Source organism: Saimiri boliviensis, chromosome 2 (genome assembly GCF_048565385.1).
Source record: "Saimiri boliviensis isolate mSaiBol1 chromosome 2, mSaiBol1.pri, whole genome shotgun sequence".
NCBI lineage: Eukaryota > Metazoa > Chordata > Mammalia > Primates > Cebidae > Saimiri > Saimiri boliviensis.
Window position 1 is genome coordinate 26,297,035 of NC_133450.1, and position 23,514 is coordinate 26,320,548.

A 23,514-nucleotide genomic window follows, 5' to 3' on the forward strand; every position below is an offset into this window, starting at 1 on the left:
AGTTTATGAAAAGGTTATGAGGAAAACTTTCTTTAAAAGATGTGTTTAACAGCCGAATCAGATATACTGAATAGACATAAAAAAGTAACGATTTTTTTTTTCACCTCAGGACTTTCCCCTGGTTTGATCTGACTGCTGTGCAACTCAGGGAAACTCCCTTTAGCCAGCATCTCTCAAGCAGTCCTCTTCTCCAAGACCACCTCACCCATCTATACTGTGATTCATTTGGCATCTCCCTAACCAACGAACAGCCAGTCATTTCCACAGGCTCTCCCTCCCAATGAGAGAACTCAGGAATCAGGATTTTTTCCCACTCACAGATTTTCTCTACAATGGTTGTGCCCTGATTATCACAGTTGACAGTGGGAGTCTTGTGACTGTATTGTGTTTGCCACATGATAGAGATCAGGAATTATATAACTGTACTAATGACTCTTTAAAATGTAGAATAAAACAAGTACTCCTATACATCAATATGTGTCTGGCTTTCAGAATCAACTACTGAAACTACACAACCTAACTTAAGTAAGCAGCTCCTACAGAAAAGCCTTGTTAATACAAATTATTTCTCTTCTAAAATTCAGGAAGTTATAATGTTATAAGTTTTAAGACAATTACATACTGCAGCTTCTTTTCCAATAAATCAAGTTCCAACCCATTTGCCAGCAATAGGCAGCTGGAAAAAGATAGTTTGATTTTCTCACAATTTTGGATGGAGAAGTGAATGTAAACCATCCTAATTAAATTATGACATATCATGCTTCTTTTGACTGTATATGACTGTTCTGGCACTACCTTATTTATAGCTATTTCCATTTAAATCATCAAAAAACCGGGTATTTAATGGGCTAAAACTCATTTTGCAAAATATAGATCTATACTGCAAATTTGTTGATTTCCTTTATGTTTCACAAATACTTTTCGTCAATTATAAGAGTTGAAAACAACAGGGCTATCACTGTTCTGTCATAGAACATAACCACTGTTTGCTAAATACTACAGGGTTTTGAACAAAACCATTCACTACACATGTAAATCACCATGGTCTCAGGTGAATCATTTACATTTTGTTTTTTTTACATAATGATGAGCCAGGTCAATGCAATAGCTTGGTGTTAGAATGGTTTCTGATGAAATTTTGTTAGTCCAATTTGGGAAAATATTAGGTTCATCATCAAATATTAACAAATACCGGCATGAATATTAATCTGAGGCACTCTTGTGTCTCTCAGCGGAAAAACAGAAAAGCATATCATTTACTATTCAGGTGTAGGGAGCTGGAGAAGGTCTATCACTGTCCTTCAGGACTGTGTTAGCCCCATGGTTGTTTTCAGGATTAAAATGTGAGTTCAGAAAGAGAATGAGCTGTTATATCTGTCATACTAGAGGGGAACTAGAGCTATTAGGTAACAAGAAATATTTTATAATTCCTTTTCCTTCCTTCCTTCCATCCATCCTTCCTTCCTTTTCTTCCTTTCATTTGTTTATTTGAGATGGAGTCCTGTTCTGTCGCCCAAGCTAGAGTTCAGTGGCGCAATCTTGGCTCACTGCAACCTCCACCTTCTAGGTTCAAGTGATTCTCCTGCCTCAGCCTCCCGAGTGGCTGGGATTACAGGTGCCAGCTACCAAGCCTGTCTAATTTTTGTATTTTTAGTAGAGATGGGGTTTCACCATGTTGGCCAGGCTGGTTTCAAACTCCTGACCTCAAGTGATCTGCCTGGTGTGGCCAAAGTTTTGGGATTACAGGCGTGATCCACTGTGCCCAGCCTATAATTTCTTTTGAGAAGTCCAGTTGTGGGTAGACTGGAGCCTAAATTTTATGTTATAAAGATCTGGAGCTGGGCACTGTGGCTCACGCCTGTAATCCCAGCTCTTAGGGAGGCAGAGGCAGGAGGATAGCTTGAGCCGAGGAGTTTGAGACCTGCCTGGGCAATATAGCAAGACCCCGTTCTCCACAAAAAGGAAAACAAAAAATTTGGAAAGTACCACATAAAAGATCCTTGTAGACAAACCACAGAACCTATTTCATAGTGCTAAGCCATGTTTAGATATTTACATATTTAGAGATATACATATCTAAAAATATTTTTAAATTTAATTTTCCCTGATGCCAAAAGGAACAGAGAACTTACCCACTTTTTTTCTTAAAACATTTCCTGGCCTGGTGCGGTGGTTCATGCCTGTAATCCAAGCACTTTGGAGACCAAGGCAGGCGAATCACCTGAGGTGGGGAGTTCAAGATCAGCCTGACCAACATGGTGAAACCCCATCTTAAAAAAAAAAATGTATATATATATATTTAAAAAAACACACACACACATTTCCTTTAGGGTGGGAGCAGTGGCTCAACACCTATAATCCCCACACTTTGGGAGGCCAAAGCAGGAGTATCTCTTGAGGCTGGGAGTTTGAGACTAGCCCGGCCAACATGGTGAAACCCCGTCTCTACTAAAAATACAAAAAACTTAGCTGGGTGTGGTGGCTCATGCCTGTAATCTCAGTTACTCAACAGGCTGAGGGAGGAGCATCACTTGAACCCAGTAGGTGGAGGTTGCAGTCAGCCGAGATTGCACCATTGCACTCCGGCCTGGGCAACGGAGTAAGACTCTGTCTCAAAAAAATAAACAACAACAAAAACATTTTCTTTAGAGAACTTGTCATTGTAAATCCTTTTACTGTGTCCTTGAGATGTATGTAAATCTTTTAAAAAGCTGAATAAATCTCTAGCCATTTTATACCCCAGAACGGTCTGTTTTTTGGAGGCCTTGGAGACATCTCTTTAAAATGTGAGCGCTAAGGAGGTTGGTACCTCCCTATCTCTGTGGGAGTTTAGCCTAAGTACTTGGCTCCAAGTAGTAACTTCTGTTTGCTGTCAGGACAGAAGTTTTATGTTTCTTTTGGATACATATAATTAACATGTATGTCATGGATTGTATCTGCCCTGCCATCTAAAAGGGTGAGATTTGTCTTTGCAATCTTTTCAGCAGCTTGCCCGTGACGTGCATCATAGTTTAATGCTTATTCAAGAATGACAATGGTTTCTTTTCTGCATTTGTGGAGAGGATTATTTCTCTGGATTTTATAGGCGATTTTATTTTTAATTACATTTCCCCAACATGTTCCTACTACCAGGTGCATTAGTAGAATTTTCCAGGAATTTTGTTTTGTTTGTTTGACACAGTGTCTTGCTCTGTCTCCTTGGGTGGAGTACAGTAGCCTCCCAGGTTCAAGTGATTCTCCTGCCTCAGCCTCCTGAGTAGCTGGGACTACAGGCATGTGCCACCATGCCCAGCTAATTTTTGTAGAGATGGGGTTTTGCCTTGTTGGCCAGGCTGGTCTTGAACTTCTGACCTCAGGTGATATGCCTGTCTCAGCGTCCCAAATTGCTAGAATTACAGGTGTGAGCCACCTTGCCCGCCTCAGGAATTCTTATAATTACCCAGAAAGATAAGCATTATTATATTGGTTTTAACAAGGGGTTAAATTGAAAAAACAAAGGGAAGGTGCCTAAGTCAGAGACACAACTAGGAATGGAGCCAGCAGTTCTAACTGATCCTTAATGAAAAGGAGAAAAAGGGCCGGGCGTGGTGGCCCATGCCTGTAATCTCTGCACTTTGAGAGGCTGAGGCGGGTGGATCAGCTGAGATCAGGAGTTCGAGACCAGCCTGGCCAACATGGTGAAACCTCATCTCTACTAAAAATACAAAAATTAGCTGGGCGTGGTGGTGAGCGCCTGTAATCCCAGCTCTTCCAGAGGCTGAGGCAGGAGAATTGCTTGAACCCGGGAGGCAGAGGTTGCAGTGAGTTGAGATCGTGCTATTGCACTCTAGCCTGGGCAACAGAGTGAGACTCCATCTCAAGAAAAAAAAAAAAAAAAAAAAAAAAAGGAGAAAAGGAAAAACCAAAAAAGAAAAGGCCATACCTCTTCCCTCAAGTAATTTAGTTTGATCTTTCAAGCTATGTGAAGTGGCTTCCCACTATGGTTCAATGCAAGGTAATTCCTCTTCCTCTTCAGGGGCAGTTATTTCTGGAGCATAATCCTGTAATCCTGCTGCTTTGACAAATTCAGATAAAGTCAAAGAATCAGATTTTATCCCAGTATGACTTTTTTGCTCTAAATACAAGCCAATAATATCCCTATAAGGAAGGCTGATGGAGCGTTTGAATAATGGCTCTTCAATTTCCAGGAGCTCCCGCGTATGCTGAGAAATTGCCTGAAATGCAAGGATAATTTTTTAATCAGACTAACCTGAAAACACAACCAGATCAAACGTTTATTTAGTTTTCTAAGCCTCTTGAATGTTAACTCCTTATTTCTAAGGGCATATAAAATAATGAAATAAATGCATAGGTTTACTAGCCTAGCTTTACCAAAACCAAGTTCTTAAATGTCACGTGATTTTTTTGTCCTTTTTTAAAGTACCATTTAAGATTTCTAGGCCTTTGCATCAGATGGCCACAGATGGGTTCATTTCTTTCTTTCTGCTGAGCAATTTGACCAAGAATAAGAGCAGATAATATGTTCAGATTAGGAGCCATGACTATCTCTGGGAAGATTATTAAATAACTTGTCTATAAGGGGCTCAGTTAATGTGCAGTTAAAAAAAAAAAATTATAGGCCAGGTGCAGTGGCTCACACCTGTAATCCCAGCACTTTGGGAGGCCAAAGCAGGTGGATCATGAGGTCAGGAGTTCGAGACCAGCCTGGCCAGTATGGTGACACCCCCTTCTCTACTAAAATTAGCCTGGCATGGTGGCGCGCACCTAGTCCTACCTTGGGAGGCTGAGGCAGGAGAATCACTTGAACCCGGGAGGTGGGGGTTGCACTGAGCCAAGATCACGCCACTGCACTCTAGCCTGAGCGACAGTGTCTCCATCTCAAAATCCGCCCCAAAAATTAGAGTAGATCAGGCTGGGTGAGGTGGCTTGTGCCTGTAATCCCAGCACTTTGGAAGGCCGAGGTGGGTGGATCATGAGGTCAGGAGTTTGAGACCAGCCTGGCCAACATAGTGAAACCCTGTCTCTATTTAAAAGAAAAAAAAAGACAATTATAACTCAGGGCTGGGTATGGTGGCTCATGCCTGTAATCTCAGCACTTTGGGAGGCTGAGGTGGGTGGATTACCTGAGGTCAGGAGTTCAAGACCAGCCTGGCCAACACAGTGAAACTCCATCTCTATTAACAATACAAAAATTAGCCAGGAGTGGTGGCAAGCGCCTGTGATCCCAGCTATCTAGGAGGCTGAGGCAGAAGAATCACTTGAACCTGGGAGGCAGAGGTTGCAATGAGCCAAGGTTTCACCATTGTACTCCAGCCTGGGCAACAAGAGCGAAACTCCATCTCAAAAAAAAAAAAAAAAAAAAAATTGGCCGGGCGCGGTGGCTCAAGCCTGTAATCCCAGCACTTTGGGAGGCCAAGGTGGGTGGATCACGAAGTCAGGAGATTGAGACCATCCTGGCTAACATGGTGAAATGCTGTCTCTACTAAAAATACAAAAAATTAGCCGGATGTGGTGACACATGCCTATAGTCCCAGCTACTTGGAAGGCTGAAGTGGGAGGATCCCTTGAGCTTAGGAGTTTAAGGCTGCAATGAGGAGCCATGATTATGCCACTACACTCCAGCCTAGATGACAGAGCAAGACCCTGTCTCCAAAAACAAACAAACAAACAAACAAAACACATGAGCAGGTGGCTTCTAAGAGTTCTTGTTTGTGATGCATGCTTCTATGTGCATATTTTGTTTGGCAAGCACCTCACCCTGAATTCTCCTTTAGTATATGTGCTGCCAAGGCAAGCACCCTGATTCTCCTTTCCAATGCCCTGAATAGAAAACGTTATTTCATACATTCCCTGAGGTTCAGAGATGGTGGTCCCAGGAGGTACACTGCAGTCATGTACACATTCACCATTAACAAGAGCTATGTGCCTACTGTGGGCTGAGAGGATTCACTACTGTTTCGTACAATATTGTAATGCAGAAATTAAGTGTTCCCTACACATTCATGTGTATTTATTTTATTGAGACAGGTAGGGTCTTGCTCTGTCATGTAGGCTGGAGTGCAGTGGTGTGATCATAGCCCTCTGTAGCCTTGAACTCCTAGGCTCAAGCCATTCTCCTGCCTCAGCCTCCCAAGTAATTAGGACTACAGGTACATGACACCATACCCAGCTAATTTTTTTTTTTTTTTTTTTTTTTTTTTGGTAGAGATGGGGTTTCGCCATGTTGCCCAGTTGGTCTTAAACTCTTGGATTCAAGTGATTCTCCTACCTCATACTCCAAAGTGTTAAGATTACAAGTGTGAGCCAGCCGCTCAGGCACATTCATGTGTTTTGGGGGCTTTTGTTGGTTTTTGAAAGGGAGTGTATATATATATAATCTACTCATACGCTATAACAGCAAATAATACTGTTTTTTTTTCCTTTTTTTTTGTTTTTTCTTTTAACTCTTATTTTACTTTGGAAGACATTGTGAGATAACTGGTTTTTTTTTTTTTTATGACTCTTGGTAGTTAGAGAGAAGAGAGGGGTTTCTTTTTCTTTTTTTTTTTTTTTTTGAGACAGAGTTTCGCTCTTGTTACCCAGGCTGGAGTGCAATGGCGCGATCTCGGCTCACTGCAACCTCCGCCTCCTGGGCTCAGGCAATTCTCCTGCCTCAGCCTCCTGAGTAGCTGGATTACAGGCATGCGCCACCACGCCCAGCTAGTGTTTTGCATTTTTAGTAGAGACGGGGTTTCACCATGTTGACCAGGATGGTCTCGATCTCTCGACCTCGTGATCCACTTGCCTCGGCCTCCCAAAGTGCTGGGATTACAGGCTTGAGCCACCGCGCCCGGCCTAAGAGAGGGGTTTCTTAATAAAAATAACAATTTCATAAAAAAGAAATTAAAAGTGTTAGAAAGCTATTCATTGCACTTGGCACTGAAATCAATAAACATAATCTGACCATCCCTCCTCCTATTCAGTGATTTTTTAAAAACGTGTCTGAAGTTCATAATGAAACAACAAGTTCCTCTGACAAGTTACAGATTGAACTAAAGCTGCGAGTTCTTTCTTCAGTTATTATTTTTTGAGACAGGGTCTCGCTCTGTCACTCAGGCCAGAGAGCAATGGCACGATCATAGCTCACTGCAGCCTTGACCTCCTGGGCTCAAGTGATCCTCCCACCTCAGCCTGCTGAGTAGCTGGGACTACAAGCATGTGTCACCATGCCTGCCTAACTTAAACAATTTTTTTTTTTAGATGGAGTTTTACTCTTGTCATCCAGGCTGGAGTGCAATGGCGCAATCTTGGCTCACTGCAACCCCTACCTCCTGGGTTCAAGTGATTCTCCTGTCTCAGCCTCCCTAGTAGCTGGGATTACAGGTGCCTGCCACTACACCAGGCTAATTTTTTGTATTTTTAGTAGAGAGGGGGTTTCACCGTGATGGGCAGGCTGGTCTCAAACTCCTGACCTCAGGTGATCAGCCCACCTTGGCCTCCCAAAGTGTTGGGATTACAGGCGTGTACCCCACCTGGCCTAAAATATTTTTTATAGAGCTGGGGTCTCACTATATTGCCCAGGCTGGTCTCGAATTCCTGGGCTCAAGCAATCCTCCTACTTCAGCCCCCCAAAGTGCTGGGATTACAAGTGTGAGCTACTGTGTTCATCCTCTTTAGTTCTGATGAACAAACAGGCAATAGACTTTATTTCTGCCTGACTTAGAGCAACTTACTAGTAAATTACTTGAGTTAGTAAAAATTATTGGAAATAGGTATTTGTGAGGATTATTCATTTTCTTTTTTTTTTTTTGAGACGGAGTTTCGCTCTTGTTACCCAGGCTGGAGTGCAATGGCGCGATCTCGGCTCACCGCAACCTCCGCCTCCTGGGTTCAGGCAATTCTCCTGCCTCAGCCTTCTGAGTAGCTGGGATTACAGGCACGAGCCACCATGCCCAGCTAATTTTTTGTATTTTTAGTAGAGACAGGGTTTCACCATGTTGACCAGGATGGTCTCTCGACCTTGTGATCCACCCGCCTCGGCCTCCCAAAGTGCTGGGATTACAGGCTTGAGCCACCGTGCCCGGCGAGGATTATTCATTTTCTAAGGATTCTTCATTCTACATTCTAAGGTGGTAGCTTATACTCAGTGCTTGGTGTCACTGCAGAACACCTACTTCACATAGCCTCAACCAGTTACTTGAAATGCCTTTAGTTTTCAAGAAGATCATTATTACTATATTATCATTGTAATTGTATTGATCATTGTTTTCAAAGGCTGCTGGTTCTTTTGTGAACTACTGATGGTTTTGCTTCATTACCAATTTATTGTGTATTGTTTGTTACCTCATAGTATGTAACGATGCATATTTTTGTAATTGGAACCTCTAATTTATAGGATCTAAACCTAAGGACAAAGTCATAATTGTTGTGGTTAAAATATGAACCATCTATAGTACTACTACTACTATTATTATTATTATTATCATTATTTCAGAGATGAGGTCTCCCTCTGTTGCCCAGGCTGGAGTGCAGTAACATGACCATAGCTCCCTGTAGCCTCAAACTCCTGAGCTCAGGCCTTCCTCCCACCTCAGCCTATGGAATAGCTGAGATTACAGGTCCAAGCCACTGCAGCCAGCCTATACCAGCATTATTAAAGCACATCTATAGTCTCCTTAAAATCTCTTTGTTGATTCATCTAACAACATGGATTAATCTTAAATGCATTTTGCTAAGGGAAGGAAGCCAGACCCAAAGAATATGTATTATTTTATTCCACTTATGTGATATCACAGATTAGGGATTAGGGTAAAGGAATGGGCTGAATACGAGGGAAATTCTAGAATGACAGAATTGCTCTGTGTGGTTCTCTGGTAGTAGATACATGTCTACATGCATTTGTCAAAACCCACTGAACTACACACAACAAAGAATGGTTTAACCGCATGCAAACTTTTAAAAAGCCAGGAAGAGAGGCCGGGCACAGTGGCTCATGCCTGTAATCCCAGCACTTTGGGGAGGCTAAGGTGGGTGGATTGCTTGAGCTCAGGAGTTAAGACCCGCCTGGTCTTTCACATGGTGAAATCCTGACTCTACCCGGCTAACAAAGTACAAAACATTAGATGGATGTAGTGGTGTGTGGCTGCAGTCCCAGCTACCCGGGAGGCTGAAGTGGGAGGACTGTTTGAGCTTGGTAGGCAGAGGCTGCACTGAGCTGAGACTGCACCACTGCACTCCAGCCTGGGTTACAAGACCTTGCCTCAGAAAGAAAAAAAAAAAAAAATCCAGAAGGTTGGGGTAATCCAGATAGAATAAAGGCTGTGGACAAATGAATCTAACTGTATTCTAGAGTAAGACATAATCTCACTGAAGTGGGTGGGGAGCTGACCTATAACTTTAAGAAAACAGTGCTTTGTTTAGATATTGTAAGGCTAAAGACAGAAACAGCTGTACACAAACACTGAACTCTATTTGGTAAATCTGTTTTTCATAGGGAAATATTTACATATGAGGAGAGTCAAGTTTCTCAATGTCAGAAAAAGTAGCTATTAACAGGCAAGGGGCATTGGGAATAGGAAGGATGGGAAGGCTAGAATGAACTCTAGAGCAGGCGTCCCCAAACTACGGCACCCTGAGGCCATTAATCCGGCCCCCCGCCGCACTTCAGGAAGGGGTACCTCTTTTATTGGTGGTCAGTGAGAGGAGCACAGTATGTGGCGGCCCTCCAACGGTCTGAGGGACAGTGAACTGGCCCCCTGTGTAAAAAGTTTGGGGACGCCTGGACTAGAGGGATCAGAGAGATCATTTTTTTTTTTTTTTTTTTTTTTTTGGAGACAGAGTCTCACTCTGTCATCCAGGCTGGAGTGCAGTGGCACCATCTAAACTCACAGAAACCTCTGCCTTCCAGGTTCAAGCAATTCTCTTGCCTCAGCCTCCCTAGTAGCTAGGATTACAGGTGTACACCATAATGTCTGGCTAATTTTTTGTATTTTTAGTAGTGACAGCATTTCACCACATTGGCCAGGCTCGTTTTGAACTCCTGACCTCAGGTGATCCAACCGCCTCAGCCTCCCAAAGTGCCGGGATTAGAGGTGTGAGCCACTGCCCCCGGCCAGAGAGATTAATATTAACTCATGCTTATTTTATTTTTTATTTTATGTATTTGAGACAGTGTCCTACTCTGCTGCCCAGGCTGGAATGCAGTGGCATGATCACAGCTCACTGCAGCCTTGGCCTCCTGAGCTCAAGCGATCCTCCCACCTCAGCCTATCAGGTAGCTGGGGCTGCAGGTGTGTACCACCATGCTCAGGTAATTTTTAACTTTTTTGTAGACATGGGTCTTATTATGTTGCCCAGGCTGAACCCATGCTTATTTTGATACGTATGTATATACAGAGATGGATACAGAAATAAGAAAAATACTTGTGTACACATGGGTTAATAGATATACATTTATTTCCTAGATCTTTCTATTAAGAGTGCATAGAAGCAGTGACACTCAGTAGCAACAAGCACAACTAGTGTCCATGTCTTGGTTTCTAAATACCATTCTCTGATAAAATCAACCAGGGCTCTTTAGAGACACGGCTGATTGTAGGGCTGCAACAGGAAAAATGCAAGATGAGCCTGAAGCAATTATAGTGCCAGAAGGTAAGGAGATGCTTTAAAAAAAGGGGAGGGCCGGGTGCGGTGGCTCACGCCTGTAATCCCAGCACTTTGGGAGGCCGAGGCGGGTGGATCACGAGGTCAAGAGATCAAGACCATCCCGGTGAAACCCCGTCTCTACTAAAAATACAAAAAATGAGCTGGGCATGGTGGCGCGTGCCTGTAATCCCAGCTACTCGGGAGGCTGACGCAGGAGAATTGCCTGAACCCCGGAGGCGGAGGTTGCGGTGAGCCGAGATCGCGCCATTGCACTCCAGCCTGGGTAACAAGAGCGAAACTCTGTCTCAAAAAAAAAAAAAAAAAAAAAGAAAAAAAAAGGGGAGGACATGTCAAAAAGCCACAGGAGCCAACTTAAAAGAGCTCCCGGTGGTGAAAGACGGCACAATTTGAGCAACAAAATAAATAGCGATAGCACTGGGTTATAACCCCAAAAAATAAATATCCATAAATCCATACTAATATCAATGGCTGAGTAGATTAAAAAACGGGAGAGGACAGTTAAATGTAGAAGAATTCCTTACAGAAGAGCTCCAATTAAACACAGAAGGACTGAGGGAAACAGTGAGCAAAACTCTAAGGAGAAACAGAGTATTTGCACAGCTTCAAACTATCTACACTAATATATTTATCACTGTGATACTTCTACTGTATGTCCAGAAACTCTTTGATACTCCTCCCTCCAGAAGATGGAACTTGCTTTCCCTTTTCCTTAAATGTGGGCTGGACTTAGCAGCTCACTTTCAATGAGCAGAATTTGTAAAGGGAAACATGGTAACTTTATAGTGAAGATACGTACAGATAGCACTGTAACCAAGTGATGAGGTTAATGTTTCCAGCAATAAATCATATTGCTATCATGGACCTCCTGATAGGATGAGATGAGAGGCGCTCATCATCTCTGTGACTGTTTTACCCCAAGTCCAGTCTAATAATGGGAAAGACAAGACAAACTAAAACTGAGGGAAATCTACAAAAACACCTGATCACTACTCTTCAAGAAAATTGTCAAGATCATGAAAGACAAAGATAAAAAAACTGTCACCTATTAGAGGAGACCCAGGAAACATGACAGCTAAGTGCAAATCCTGGATACTGGAACAAAAAATCATTTATCAGTGGGAAATCTTCGGAAATCTGAATAACGTTTGTAGTTTAATATACTGACATTAATTTCTTAGTTTTGATAAATGTGCTATTGTTGCCTAAGATGTTAACACAGGGTAAACTGGGTTAAGAGTATACCAGAATTCTCTGTACTAACTTTGTCACTCTTCTGTAACACTGAAATTATTTGAAAATTAAAAGGATTTTTAAAAAGAAAAATATTTTTATCTAATGAAACTCAACTGCTGACAGGTTGTTATGAATCTGTGCTATTTAAATAGTTTGCAACAATGCAAGTGTAGTAAAACTGCTGAGATACTGTAAAGCATATAAGGCTATCCTTTATATTATAAAATCATGCATATAACAGCAATAAGTACTCATCAAGGTTCTTGAAATATTTACCACAAAATCCTTTTGTTCATGTGATACAGTGAATAAAAATATTTTAATAGTTTTTTTTTTTTTTTGAGACAGAGTCTGGCTGTGTCACTCACACTGGAGTGCAATGGCACGATCTCGGCTCACTGCAACCCCCGCCTCCCATGTTCAAGCGATTCTTCTGCCTTAGCCTCCCAAGTAGCTGGGACTACAGGTGCCTGCCACCACCCGGCTAATTTTTTAAATATATTTTTAGTAGAGAGGGGTTTAACTATGTTGTCCAGGCTGGTCTTGAACTACTGACCTCGTGATCCACCCGCCTCGGCCTCCCAAAGTGTTGGGATTACAGGCGTGAGCCACTGTGCCCGGGCCTTAAGATTTATTTTCTTTCTTTCTTTTTTTTTTTTTTTGAGACAGAGTTTCACTCTTGTTACCCAGGCTGGAGTGCAATGGCGCGATCTCGGCTCACCGCAACCTCCGCCTCCTGGGTTCAGGCAATTCTCCTGCCTCAGCCTCCTGAGTAGCTGGGATTACAGGCATGCGCCACCATGCCCAGCTAATTTTTTGTATTTTTAGTAGAGACGGGGTTTCACCATGTTGACCAGGGTGGTCTCGATCTCTTGACCTCGTGATCCACCCGCCTCGGCCTCCCAAAGTGCTGGGATTACAGGCGTGAGCCACCGCGCCCGGCCAAGATTTATTTTCTAAGAGAAAAATGAAGCAAGTGTAATGCTAGCTTGTCTAGCTTGTCCTTAGAATAACTAAGACTGACTTTCTCTCTCCTTTTACCAAGCTAATGTATCACTGCAAATGGGCTACAGGACAGTGGTTTGGAGCACTTCCTTGGCCAGTGGGGAAAGGAGAATGAGTGCTTCTTTTCTCCTGCACTCCTCACCAGTCACACACAGATTTTGCTCTTCTCTGGTCATCTTGGTATGCTGCACTAAGGACAAAGGGACAAGCAAGTTATTTCTGGAAGTGAAGCATGAGTAATTAAAAAATGAAGGAAGTGAAAGGGAGCTTTGAAGACAACAGAAAATGGCCATACATTAACTGCAAGGCTTTTGTAGGGGGTGCACAGTGGCAATGTTGTTCAAATTCTTAGCAGCATGTCCAGAATTCTGTACTCTCAAGCAACCTGCTCTTCCTTTCGTCCTTCTCTCCTCCCAGAAGTCCATAAATGATGATATGAGAGACTTAACATGAAAAAAGTAACTATACTGTAATTTAACTGTTGTTATGGGATAAATTGTAGGTGTACTAGGTGCTATAATAAGTACAACGGAGAGATTTTAAAAGGTTCTTATAGGCCAGGCATGGTGGCTCACACCTGCAATCCCAGCACTTTGGTAGGCCAAGGCAGATAGATCGCCTGAGGTTAGGAGTTCGAGACCAGCCTGGCCAACGTAGTGAAACCTTGTCTCTACTAAAAATACAAAAAATTAGCCAGGTGTGGTGGTGGGCACCTTTATTCCCAGCTACTCAGGAGGCTGAGGCAGAAGAACCATTTGAACCTGGGAGGCGGAGGTTGCAGTGAGCTGAGATCATGCCACTGCACTCTAGCCTCCAGCCTAGGCAACAAGAGCAAAACTCTGTCTCAAAAAAAAAAAAAAAAAAAAAAGCTTTGTATGTCAGTAAGGATGATAGCTATAACATACTTGAGTTCACGTATGATCACTTTGAAGTTAGCTGTGTCTTAGAGCATAATCAGCTTTATTTTGTTTTTGTTGAGACTGAGTCTCACTGTCACCCAGGTTGGAATGCAGATCGTGGAGAGCATGATCTTGGCTCACTGCAACCTCTGCCTCCTGGGTTCAAGTGATTCTCCTGCCTCAGCCTCCCAAGTAGCTGGGACTACAGGCATGCACCATGTCTGGTTAATTTTTGTATTTTGTATTTTTAGTAGAGAAGGAGTTTTGCCATGTTGGCCACGTGGACTCCTGACCTCAGGTGATCCATCTTCTTTGGCCTCCCAAAGTGCTGGGATTTATAGGCATGAGCCACCAGGCCTGGCCATAATCAGCTTTTTAAAAATATGGGTCTAAGTGTTAAGCAAAGCTTATCTAACAAACCTTTGAATGTCTTGGTCTTTATGTTACGTTAGTGACTTCAAGAGAAGGCCACATTTGTGTGAGGTGACTGTAATAATAAATATCTCAAAGTTTGCTTATTCCAACTTCTTGGATATTAGGACAGATCACTTTTACTTTTTTACAAAACCATCATTTACTCTTGAGGATTTCAGAAGATTTTTTTTTTTTTTCTTTTTTTTGAGACGGAGTTTCGCTCTTGTTACCCAGGCTGGAGTGCAATGGCGCGATCTCGGCTCACCGCAACCTCCGCCTCCTGAGTTCAGGCAATTCTCCTGCCTCAGCCTCCTGAGTAGCTGGGATTATAGGCACGTGCCACCATGCCCAGCTAATTTTTTGTATTTTTAGTAGAGACGGGGTTTCACCGTGTTGGTTTCACCGTGTTGACCAGGATGGTCTCGATCTCTTGACCTCGTGATCCACCCGCCTCGGCCTCCCAAAGTGCTGGGATTACAGGCTTGAGCCACCGCGCCCGGCCACTTCAAAAGATTTTTAAAACCTCTTGTGTCTTGCATGATAAGAAAAAGCATAAATATAATTTTTATTATTGCATGTTGATATTGTACTTTTGGAAATAGAACCAAGGGAGCTAAATGAATTGGCTCTTAAAAATGCCTTCTTATCATAAAAAGCTGAAATTCTTGGTACATAAATGTTCCAGGTATTTGACAGGTTACTATTTGTTAATTCTCTTCCTTATTTTTTTTTTAAAGGGAAAGCAAGTTTATTAAGAAAGTCAAGGAATGTGGCTGTTCCACGGACAGAGTAACCTGTTCCTTATTTTTATTTAGAAAATTCATTATACCTTAAGTAGAAATTAGAGTTCATAAACACAGCTGTATCATCTTTGAACATAAAAAGAACAAGATATTTATCTGGCAGTACTTGGTAGCTAAGTGAGGGCATGGTTGGAAATACAAATATATAATAAATGATCCAGGCCAGTCACAGAGGCTCATGCCTGTAATCCCAGCACTTTGGGAGGCTGAGGCAGGTAGATCACCTGAGGTTAGGAGGTCGAGACCAGCTTGGCTAACATGGTGAAACCCCGTCTCCACTAAAAATACAAAAATTAGCCAGACATAGTGGCATGGGCCTGTAATCCCAGCTACTTGTGAGGCTGAGGCAGGAGGATTATTTGAACCTGGGAGGTGCTGGTTGCCATTAGCTGAAATCATGCCACTGCATTCCAGCCTGGGCAACAGGGAAAGACTCTGTCTCAAAAAATAAAAATAAAAAATAAACGATCCTTTCCACATCATAATGTTTATGGTAACAAATGTTACCATAATGTTTATAGTACATGGAAGTTTATGGTAACAAAAATGTTCCCTTAGAGAGGCAATACAGTATAGTGGCTTAAATAGAACATGGATTGGGAAGTCACACAAGAGGGATTTAAATCCTGGCTTATTATCTGAAAACAGGTCAGGTGTGGTGGCTCACGCCTGTAATTCCAGCACTTTGGGAGACTGAGGCCGGCAGATAAGCCTTAAGGTCAGAAGTTTGAGACCAGCCTGGCCAATAAAATAAAACACTGTTTCTATTAAAAATACAAAAATTAGCCAGGCCTGATCATGTGCACCTGTAGTCCCAGCTACTTGAGAAGCTTAGGCAGAAGAATCGCTTAAACTCAGGAGTCGGTGGTTGAAGTGAGCCAGGCTGCACTACTGCACTTCAGCCTGGGTGACAGAGTGAGACTTTGTCTCAAAAAACAAAAAAGCAGTATATTATCTGAATAGCTTGTTAAGTTGTTTCACCTTTCTGGGCCCCAGTTTTCTCTTCCATAAAATGAGGATTAGTGAAGTATTACATACCAGAGGCCCCAAACACAGTAAGCTCTCGGCAAAGGATAGCTATTAGCAGAATTCAAGAGATTAAACATTCAGTTAGAACTATATATTTAATAATTTAAAAAATTTCCTTATAACTTGTTTCAGGTAAAAGGACTTGGGTATTAGCAAATGTATTTTTCTTATAGAAAATAAGAAACCATATGACTTATGGAATTATAGAGTTATAAGGCCTGATGAAGAGTCACCTAGCAAAGTGATTCCAGGGCCTACCCAGCCCTAATGATTCAAAATCTTTGGAGGATGAAGCCTAGAAATCTTTTTTAAAAAAAATCTCGGCCAGGCGCGGTGGCTCAAGCCTGTAATCCCAGCACTTTGGGAGGCCGAGGCAGGTGGATCACGAGGTCAAGAAATCAAGACCATCCTGGTCAACATGGTGAAACCCCATCTCTACTAAAAATACAAAAAAGTAGCTGGGCATGGTGGCGCGTGCCTGTAATCCCAGCTACTCAGGAGGCTGAGGCAGGAGAATTGCCTGAACCCAGGAGGCAGGAGGCAGAGGTTGCGGTGAGCCGAGATCGTGCCATTGCACTCCAACCTGGGTAACGAGAGCGAAACTCAGTCTCAAAAAAAAAAAAAAAAAAAAAAAAATCTCAGCCTGGGCGAGGTGGCTCATGCCTGTAATCCCAGCACTTTGGGAGGCCAAGGTGGGTTGATCACGAGGTCAAGAGATTGAGACCATCCTTGTCAACATGGGGAAACCCCGTCTCTACTAAAAATACAAAAATTAGCTGGGCATGGTGGCATGCACCTGTAGTCCCAGCTACTCGGGAGGCTGAGGCAGGAGAATTGCCTGGGCATGGGTGTGCTGAGCAAAACCATGATTATGCCAAGAACTGTCTGTTCTTGGAGGGTTACTGGGGTGGGGTGCTAAAGGAGAGGTTACATATGAGATTATGTTTGTCATGCTTTATAAATTGCAAAGCACTACAAATGGAAGGTACCATTATGCAAAGGAGTGTAATCATGAACTCCTGGTGTTGGATATCTTAGAAAATTGAGGCTTACAGTGGTTAATGTAGTTTGTTTCAAAGTTAGGCAGCAAAGCAGGCAAAATACACATGGTGTTATATAAATGCCAAATGGGTGTCAGAGACGTGAAATATCATGAGAACTTGGGATGGGGGCTACTGTGGGCTGGGAATGTTACGAAAGACTTCTTGGGGAGATGCAAATGAGGAATTGGTCTTGAAGGATGATTAAGACTCCTATTGGTAATACAGAGGATGGGGAAACTGAGAAAGACCTAGAGGGAGGAATGCACCAGCGGGTTTGCAAGGTGTGAGTTAGACCTGGTGGTAGGCTGGAGCACAAAATTCATGTGGAGGAGTGGTAGGGGAGGGAACTTGTGGAGGTCCTTAAGTTCTAAACTAGAGAGCTCAGACTATCTTGGTGAGCAGAAGGGTTCCAAAGGTTTCTGAATAGTACATAAGTAGGTGGAAAGTGAGAGCATAAAAGCAGGGCCCTTGAATCCAAAGGGCCCATGGAGGAGGCTAAAATCGGGAGGCCACTGCGGTGTTCCAGACATGAGGTCATACAGGTCTGAAAAGTAGGAATTAAGAAAGCCAGGTGTGCCGGGCGCGGTGGCTCAAGCCTGTAATCCCAGCACTTTGGGAGGCCGAGGCGGGTGGATCACAAGGTCAAGAGATCAAGACCATCCTGGTCAACATTGTGAAACCCCGTCTCTAATAAAAATACAAAAAATTAGCTGGGCATGGTGGCGCGTGCCTGTAATCCCAGCTACTCAGGAGGCTGAGGCAGAAGAATTGCCTGAACCCAGGAGGCGGAGGTTGCAGTGAGCCGAGATCGCGCCATTGCACTCCAGCCTGGGTAACAAGAGCGAAACTCTGTCTCAGAGGAAAAAAAAAAAAAAAAAAAAAAAAAAGAAAGCCAAGTGTAAGTACCGCAGGAGCAATGGACGGTTCTTGGAATATTTATGGGGATCAAAGGAGAAAGAGGAGGAAACCACTGTGAGCCTGAGGGATTGGAATTATGACGACACCTTTCACAGAAATGGGAGGCCAGGTTGGTGGAAGAAAAGGTTGGTTTGAGACAGATTGTGGCACTGTTACAGTGCTCTGTACGGAAACTTGGGACACAACTCACCTTCATGTCCTCAAAGTTCGTTATCCCCATCTGAGGGAGGTTTGAGCAGTTCACATGGATGAGTTTTCGGCCACTGATGAAGTTTGTGGTAAAACACTCCTGTCAATACAACAAGGACATCACTTAAAAAATGTACAGCAAATGGAAGAAAAGGAGGGAAGAGGAGGAAGACAAAAAAATCAAGTTTGTTCTATCCCGAGGAAAAACATTATTTTCTTCTTTTTCTTTTTTAGAGACAGGGTCTCACTCTGTCATCCAGGCTGGAGTGCAGTGCCGCAGTCACAGCTCACTGCAGCCTCAAACTCTTGGGCTCAAGCAGTCCTCCAGCCACAGCCTCCTGAGTAGTTTAAATTTATTTTCTCTCCCAATAATGGCACAATTTTTCCATGTAAGTTCTTCATTAAATTTTACACTGCTCTTTAATTGTTCTGGTATGGTGCAACTAGTGCTGCTTCATGTCTCAATTACATTTTTAAGTACAGCAGGTATTGCAGGGCACAGTGGCTCATGCCTGTAATCGCAGCACTTTGGGAGGCCAAGGAGGGTGGATCACCTGAGGTTGGGAGTTCGAGACCAGCCTGACCAACATGGAGAAATCTCATCTCTACTAAAAATACAAAATTAACCGGGCATGGTGGCACATGCTTGTAATCCCAGCTACTCGGGAGGCTGAGGCAGGAGAATTGCTTAAACCTGAGAGGCAGAGGTTGCAGTGAGCCAAGATCATGCTATTGCACTCCAGGCTGGGCAACAAAAGCAAAACTCTGTCTCAAAAAAAAAAAAAAAAAAAACAAAAAAAAACAAAACAGTATAGCAGGTACAAAAGGTTTCAGATTGTGTATTGTTTTGTGGTAGCCTTAAACCTAATTGGCATCAGTGAAATAAGAGGCTAAAACTATCTTCTTACTAAAACTATTTTTGGTTAACTGGATAATTTGAATTAATACACTTAAGTGCTCATGATACATGTGACATATTTGGGGCAGACACTTTAAAGAGTAATAGTACAAATTCAAAGTAAGGGAGCTACCACAAAAACAACTTGACAAAGTACCGAAAAACCTACCCTGAACAAAATCTACTTAAAAACACAGTTTTCTATGAAAAGAGGTCTATATACTCTTCTTGGTCTTTTGTTCAAGGATTGCAGAGAAATGTAATCACTGGGAGGAAGAGGAAAAACAAACAGATGTGACCCTCCCTTCCTCTCCCAAAATACAAATATACATCAGTGACAAGGCCAAAATTAAAATCCAAGTTACCTCTACCACAGTCCAGGACTTTTTGATCCTCCTTCTGGTACAGAGATAAGAGCTCAGGCCAGGTTAGAAGGAGTAAGAGGTAGAAGGATGAGAGCATGTGATTTCAAAAAACCTTATTTTTGTATACCTTGTATTGAGGGAAGCCTAGCTGGCTAATCCACTCTGCAACTTTCTCTGGATCCCAATTAAGATACTCAAATTGTATGTCAGTCCTTTTTTTTGGCTGGGTTTCTTCATCTTCAGAAACCAGTTCCTTTAACTCTTGGGACAAATCGACAACTTTCTTTTCACTGACAAACTCACTTGATTCTGTCTGAGACTCTGAGGGATGTGAGTATGAGCATTCTTTACTGACATCAAGCAATGTTTGGTGTTGCTGTGAAAACTCATAATGTGTACCAATGGATTCTTCACTTGCTCTGACAGATCCTAATGAGTCATATTCTTTTTCAAATTCATCACTTAGTGACAACTTTCCTCTTTTATGCTCACGGTGCTCTAGCTCAGCCTTTTCTACAGAATACTTAGACTTGATTGGTTCTGGACTGTCTTCCTTGAAAAATGCTACATGTGTCTCTATTGGTTTGGCTTCATCTGGTAACTCTAGATTTTTCTCCTCAGTTGGCTTGATTTGTGTTTTCTTTTCAACTTCTGGGTTGATGTCCTGTGGCAGCGCTAGACCAGTCTCCTCTGGTGGTTGTGGATTTTTTTCCTTATTTGACTTTCTTATCTTTTCCAGACCTTCTGGTTTCATCATTTCTGATTGTTCTAGAATTGTTTCCTCACTTGGTTTTCTTGATTCTTCCCCAGGAAATTCTAATTTGATCTCTTCTAGTGCCTCAGGAACTTTCTCATCAGTAGACTTTCTTGGATTGTGGTCTGGAAAGTCTAGTTTAGTCTGCTCAGGTAGTTCTGTCCCTTTCTCCTCGGTTGCTTTTTTTTGCATCTCTTCTGGAACCTCTGGTTGAGTCTCTTGTGGAGGCTCTAGATTTGCCTCCTCAGTAGACTTTCTTGATTTGTTCTCTGGAAATTCTGGTGTAGCCTGCTTGGATGGCTCTGTCCTTTTCTTCTCAGTTGACTTTATTTGTGTCTCCTCTGGAATCTCTGGTTTGGTCATCTTTGGTAGCTGAAGATTTGTTTCTTCAAGTGATTCTCCTGGTTTCTCATTTGAAAAATCTAGTTTGGTCTGCTCTAGAGGCTCTAGACCTGCCTCTTTATGTTGCAATCTAAGTGATTCCTCTGGAACCCCCGGTTCAGTCTCCTTCTTTAGTAAGTCTAAATTTGTCTCTCTGACTGTGGCCCCTGAAACCTCAGACATGGTTTCTGTTGGTCGCACTGGATCTGTTTCCATAGCTGACTCTAGGAACACATTCGCTGTGACATTTGGTTTAGCCTCTTCTGGTGGCTCTAGATCTGACTCTTCATGCTTTTCATGCATAGGGGCCTCCAAATCTTTGAAAAACTCTTCCCTCATCTCTCTGGATGTCTCTGACTTCACCTCTTGGGGAATCCCTGGTTCAGTTTCGCTTGGTACGTCTCTCTTGGACTCCTTGGCAACTCCTTCCCCCGACGTCCCGCTAGGTTTCAGCTGCACGTTCTTAGCACTCTCTGGCTCCCCCTCTTTGAAGTCCTCTTCCTCGGTCTCTGGCTGTGGCTCTTGGTAAATCTCTGCTGGTAGCTCCGGGCCTGCCTCTGCCATGGTTTCTGGTTCGGCATTTTCATGCAATTTATGAAGTCCAGGCAGTTCAGGTCTCTCAGGCTCCGGCTCTCCATCTTCATCTGGGCCAGAATAATAATCCTCCGGGACTTCAGCCATTTGCAGTTTAGCGGACGCGCCGCGGCTTCCTAGCAACCCTAACTTCCGATAGCGTCTCTATGGATACCACGATTTCCGGCAGTGTCTTCCTGACTCTTCCCCAGGTTTTATTTGTTCTTTCAAGCCCTGACTTTAAAAATCGGCGATCAGAAGCACTTAGTAACCCTCCCCGCGGCCACATCGCCAGCCTTCGCAGGCCGAAGGTCCTGCGGCACTCCCTGGATCAGCTCGCTTTTCCAGCTGTCGCCGCGCCACTTCTTCCGGCCCGCAGGCTGCGCTCGGCTGTGCCCGGCGCTCGCTCGGCTTTCGGCTGTTTCCGGAGTCACTCGCGACTGGCGGCGGAGAGCTCCGGGCGGGGGCTGCAGATGTCGGACCTGCAGGCGGCTGAGGGGCCTGGCTCCTGGAGCCCCACAGACCGCCAAGGGTCGGCGGGCGGCGTCGGGGACTGCCAGGGAGTGGAGGGGAGCCAGGCGACCGCCTCAGGTACGCAAGGCCGGGGCGCTGGCGGGTGGGTGCCGTCCGGCCTCAGGGCCCTGCACCTCGGCGGGAGCCTCCGCCGCGCTCTGCCCCGGGCTCCTCGGCGGAGCGGACCTATCTCGGCAGCTCCTTCGCGCGCAGGGCCCCTTCCCCGCCTCTGCCACCACCCGGACCCTGGGCTCGAGGTTATTTTCTACTCCTGTTTCGAAATGCCTCGATTCCTGCCCCGCTTCCTTTCTGAGATTTGCCCAAATGATAGTGACAGGGTGGTTGCCCCTGGCACCGCTTCAGCTTCTGTTTCAGCTTCAGCCGGGGTTCGGGTCCCACCTCCGTCTGCTGATCACATCCAGACTGCCGTCCCGAACCCCACTGGCCTCGCCGCCGCCTGCTTCTGGCTCCCCACCTGATCCCCACCTCAGTCCTCTGCCCCAGTCTTCCCACGCGCCTCTCTGTCCGCAGCCGTGTTGGCAGCTTTGACTTGCTCTGCCAGAACCCCGCTTTGCCCTAGCCTCCCTGCATATAGGCCCCCTGGCCTTGCCGCCATCCTCTCCATCGCTCAGAGTGGGAAAAATGAAAAGCAGAGTTGGAGTAGGTAGTCTCTCGGTCTTTTGATTGAACACAGTAGCCAAAGCAACAGCAGGAATTAAAAATTTGGGCGACCTCCCTCATTCTCAAGAGCCTCATCCTCTTGTTCAGGACGATGTCTCCATTTCTACCCACGCGAGTTCCTCCGCGTGGATTATTTCAGTGTCCAAAGACAAAAGAGCCCATCCACTTTCATCTTTCAGCCTCCTGAGCACCACACGCCGCAACTGAAAGGATTCTCTTTTGAAATACAGAGGGTACAGGGGAAAGAGCTGGTCTTATTAAGTAGCAAATATAAATTAATTTTCTAGGTCTGAAATAAAAATAGACACCATAAAGTATAATGGTTGAGACACTACTGTGGAGCCAGAGTGCCTGGATTGGAGTTTGAAACCTCAGTTTCCTCATCTGTAAAATGTGATTACTAAAAATACCTGCCTCATAGGAATATTCTGAGGATTACTTGAGCTGCTTTGTCTAAGGCATTTGTTGTGTAGTCCCTGGTACGCACTATCGTCTCATCCGTGGTGACAGTAAGGTCTCTTTTTGTTCAGTTGAACTTCCTGTACTGCCAGAGGTGTTCTTGGATGTATCGCTTCCAACATGGTGCCTTTTTCTCTCTTCTACTTCTGTCCCAAGTATCTTCCCTCTCATAATGCTGCTTTACTCAAACACACACACAACTCACCCAGTTCTTTCTGTTGACTTTATATCCTCTTACTTTAAAACACCTAGCAAATTTTGCCATTTTTTTTTACTAACTTTTCAATGCTTTGTATTAAATTCAAAATCATTGGCATGTATTTAACATTGTAGCAATAGAAATTCTAAGCATAATTTCTAAAAGACTAAGGAAGTAAACACAAAAAGGTATGTAAGTCTAATAACACTTGTCCCTTGCATGCACCAGTATTTATAAATTAAGCATGTTTTTACTTCCCTTTAGGTTCTCATGTGTATACTGCAAACATCCCCAAGCGTTTTAGATAGACGAGTGCTTCAAGAATATATTGGAAGATAGTGGGTTTGTCTCTGAATGTTCCCCCTACCCCCACCATCTTATTGGTTCCTGCATTCACTTCCTCCTAAGACATTGGTAGAAATGCTTACTTTCCTTCCTCTTACCCTCAAAATGCAGGGTGGTAGTTTTTTTTTAAATGTCATGTAGGGGTTTATTATAGTAGCCCAGAGCAAGC

The 23,514-nt window shown here is 43.7% G+C and overlaps 3 protein-coding genes across 4 annotated transcripts in view; 2 read left to right on the plus strand and 1 right to left on the minus strand.

The window, feature by feature from the left end:
* The window catches only part of NOXRED1 (NADP dependent oxidoreductase domain containing 1), a 40,412-nt gene extending 39,525 nt beyond the window's left edge, over window positions 1-887 (plus strand). The window contains exon 6 of the mRNA XM_003924595.2: window positions 110-887. Coding sequence (XP_003924644.1) covers window positions 110-284 — 175 coding nt within the window. The 3' untranslated portion in view covers window positions 285-887. The remainder of the gene's footprint in view (window positions 1-109) is intronic.
* Window positions 601-21,525, minus strand: SAMD15 (sterile alpha motif domain containing 15). Its single transcript, XM_003924594.4, has 3 exons — window positions 19,568-21,525; window positions 18,179-18,277; window positions 601-4,214 (listed from the first exon to the last, which is right to left on the minus strand). Exons 1-3 carry the CDS (start codon window positions 21,254-21,256, stop codon window positions 3,978-3,980), a joined length of 2,025 nt encoding a protein of 674 aa, XP_003924643.1. The 5' UTR covers window positions 21,257-21,525; the 3' UTR covers window positions 601-3,977.
* TMED8 (transmembrane p24 trafficking protein family member 8) overlaps window positions 21,497-23,514 on the plus strand; it is a 43,886-nt gene continuing 41,868 nt past the window's right edge. For both annotated transcript variants that reach the window (XM_039468664.2, XM_039468665.2), the window contains exon 1: window positions 21,497-21,739. In XM_039468664.2, the coding sequence (XP_039324598.1) occupies window positions 21,622-21,739 (118 nt within the window). In that variant the 5' untranslated portion in view covers window positions 21,497-21,621. The remainder of the gene's footprint in view (window positions 21,740-23,514) is intronic.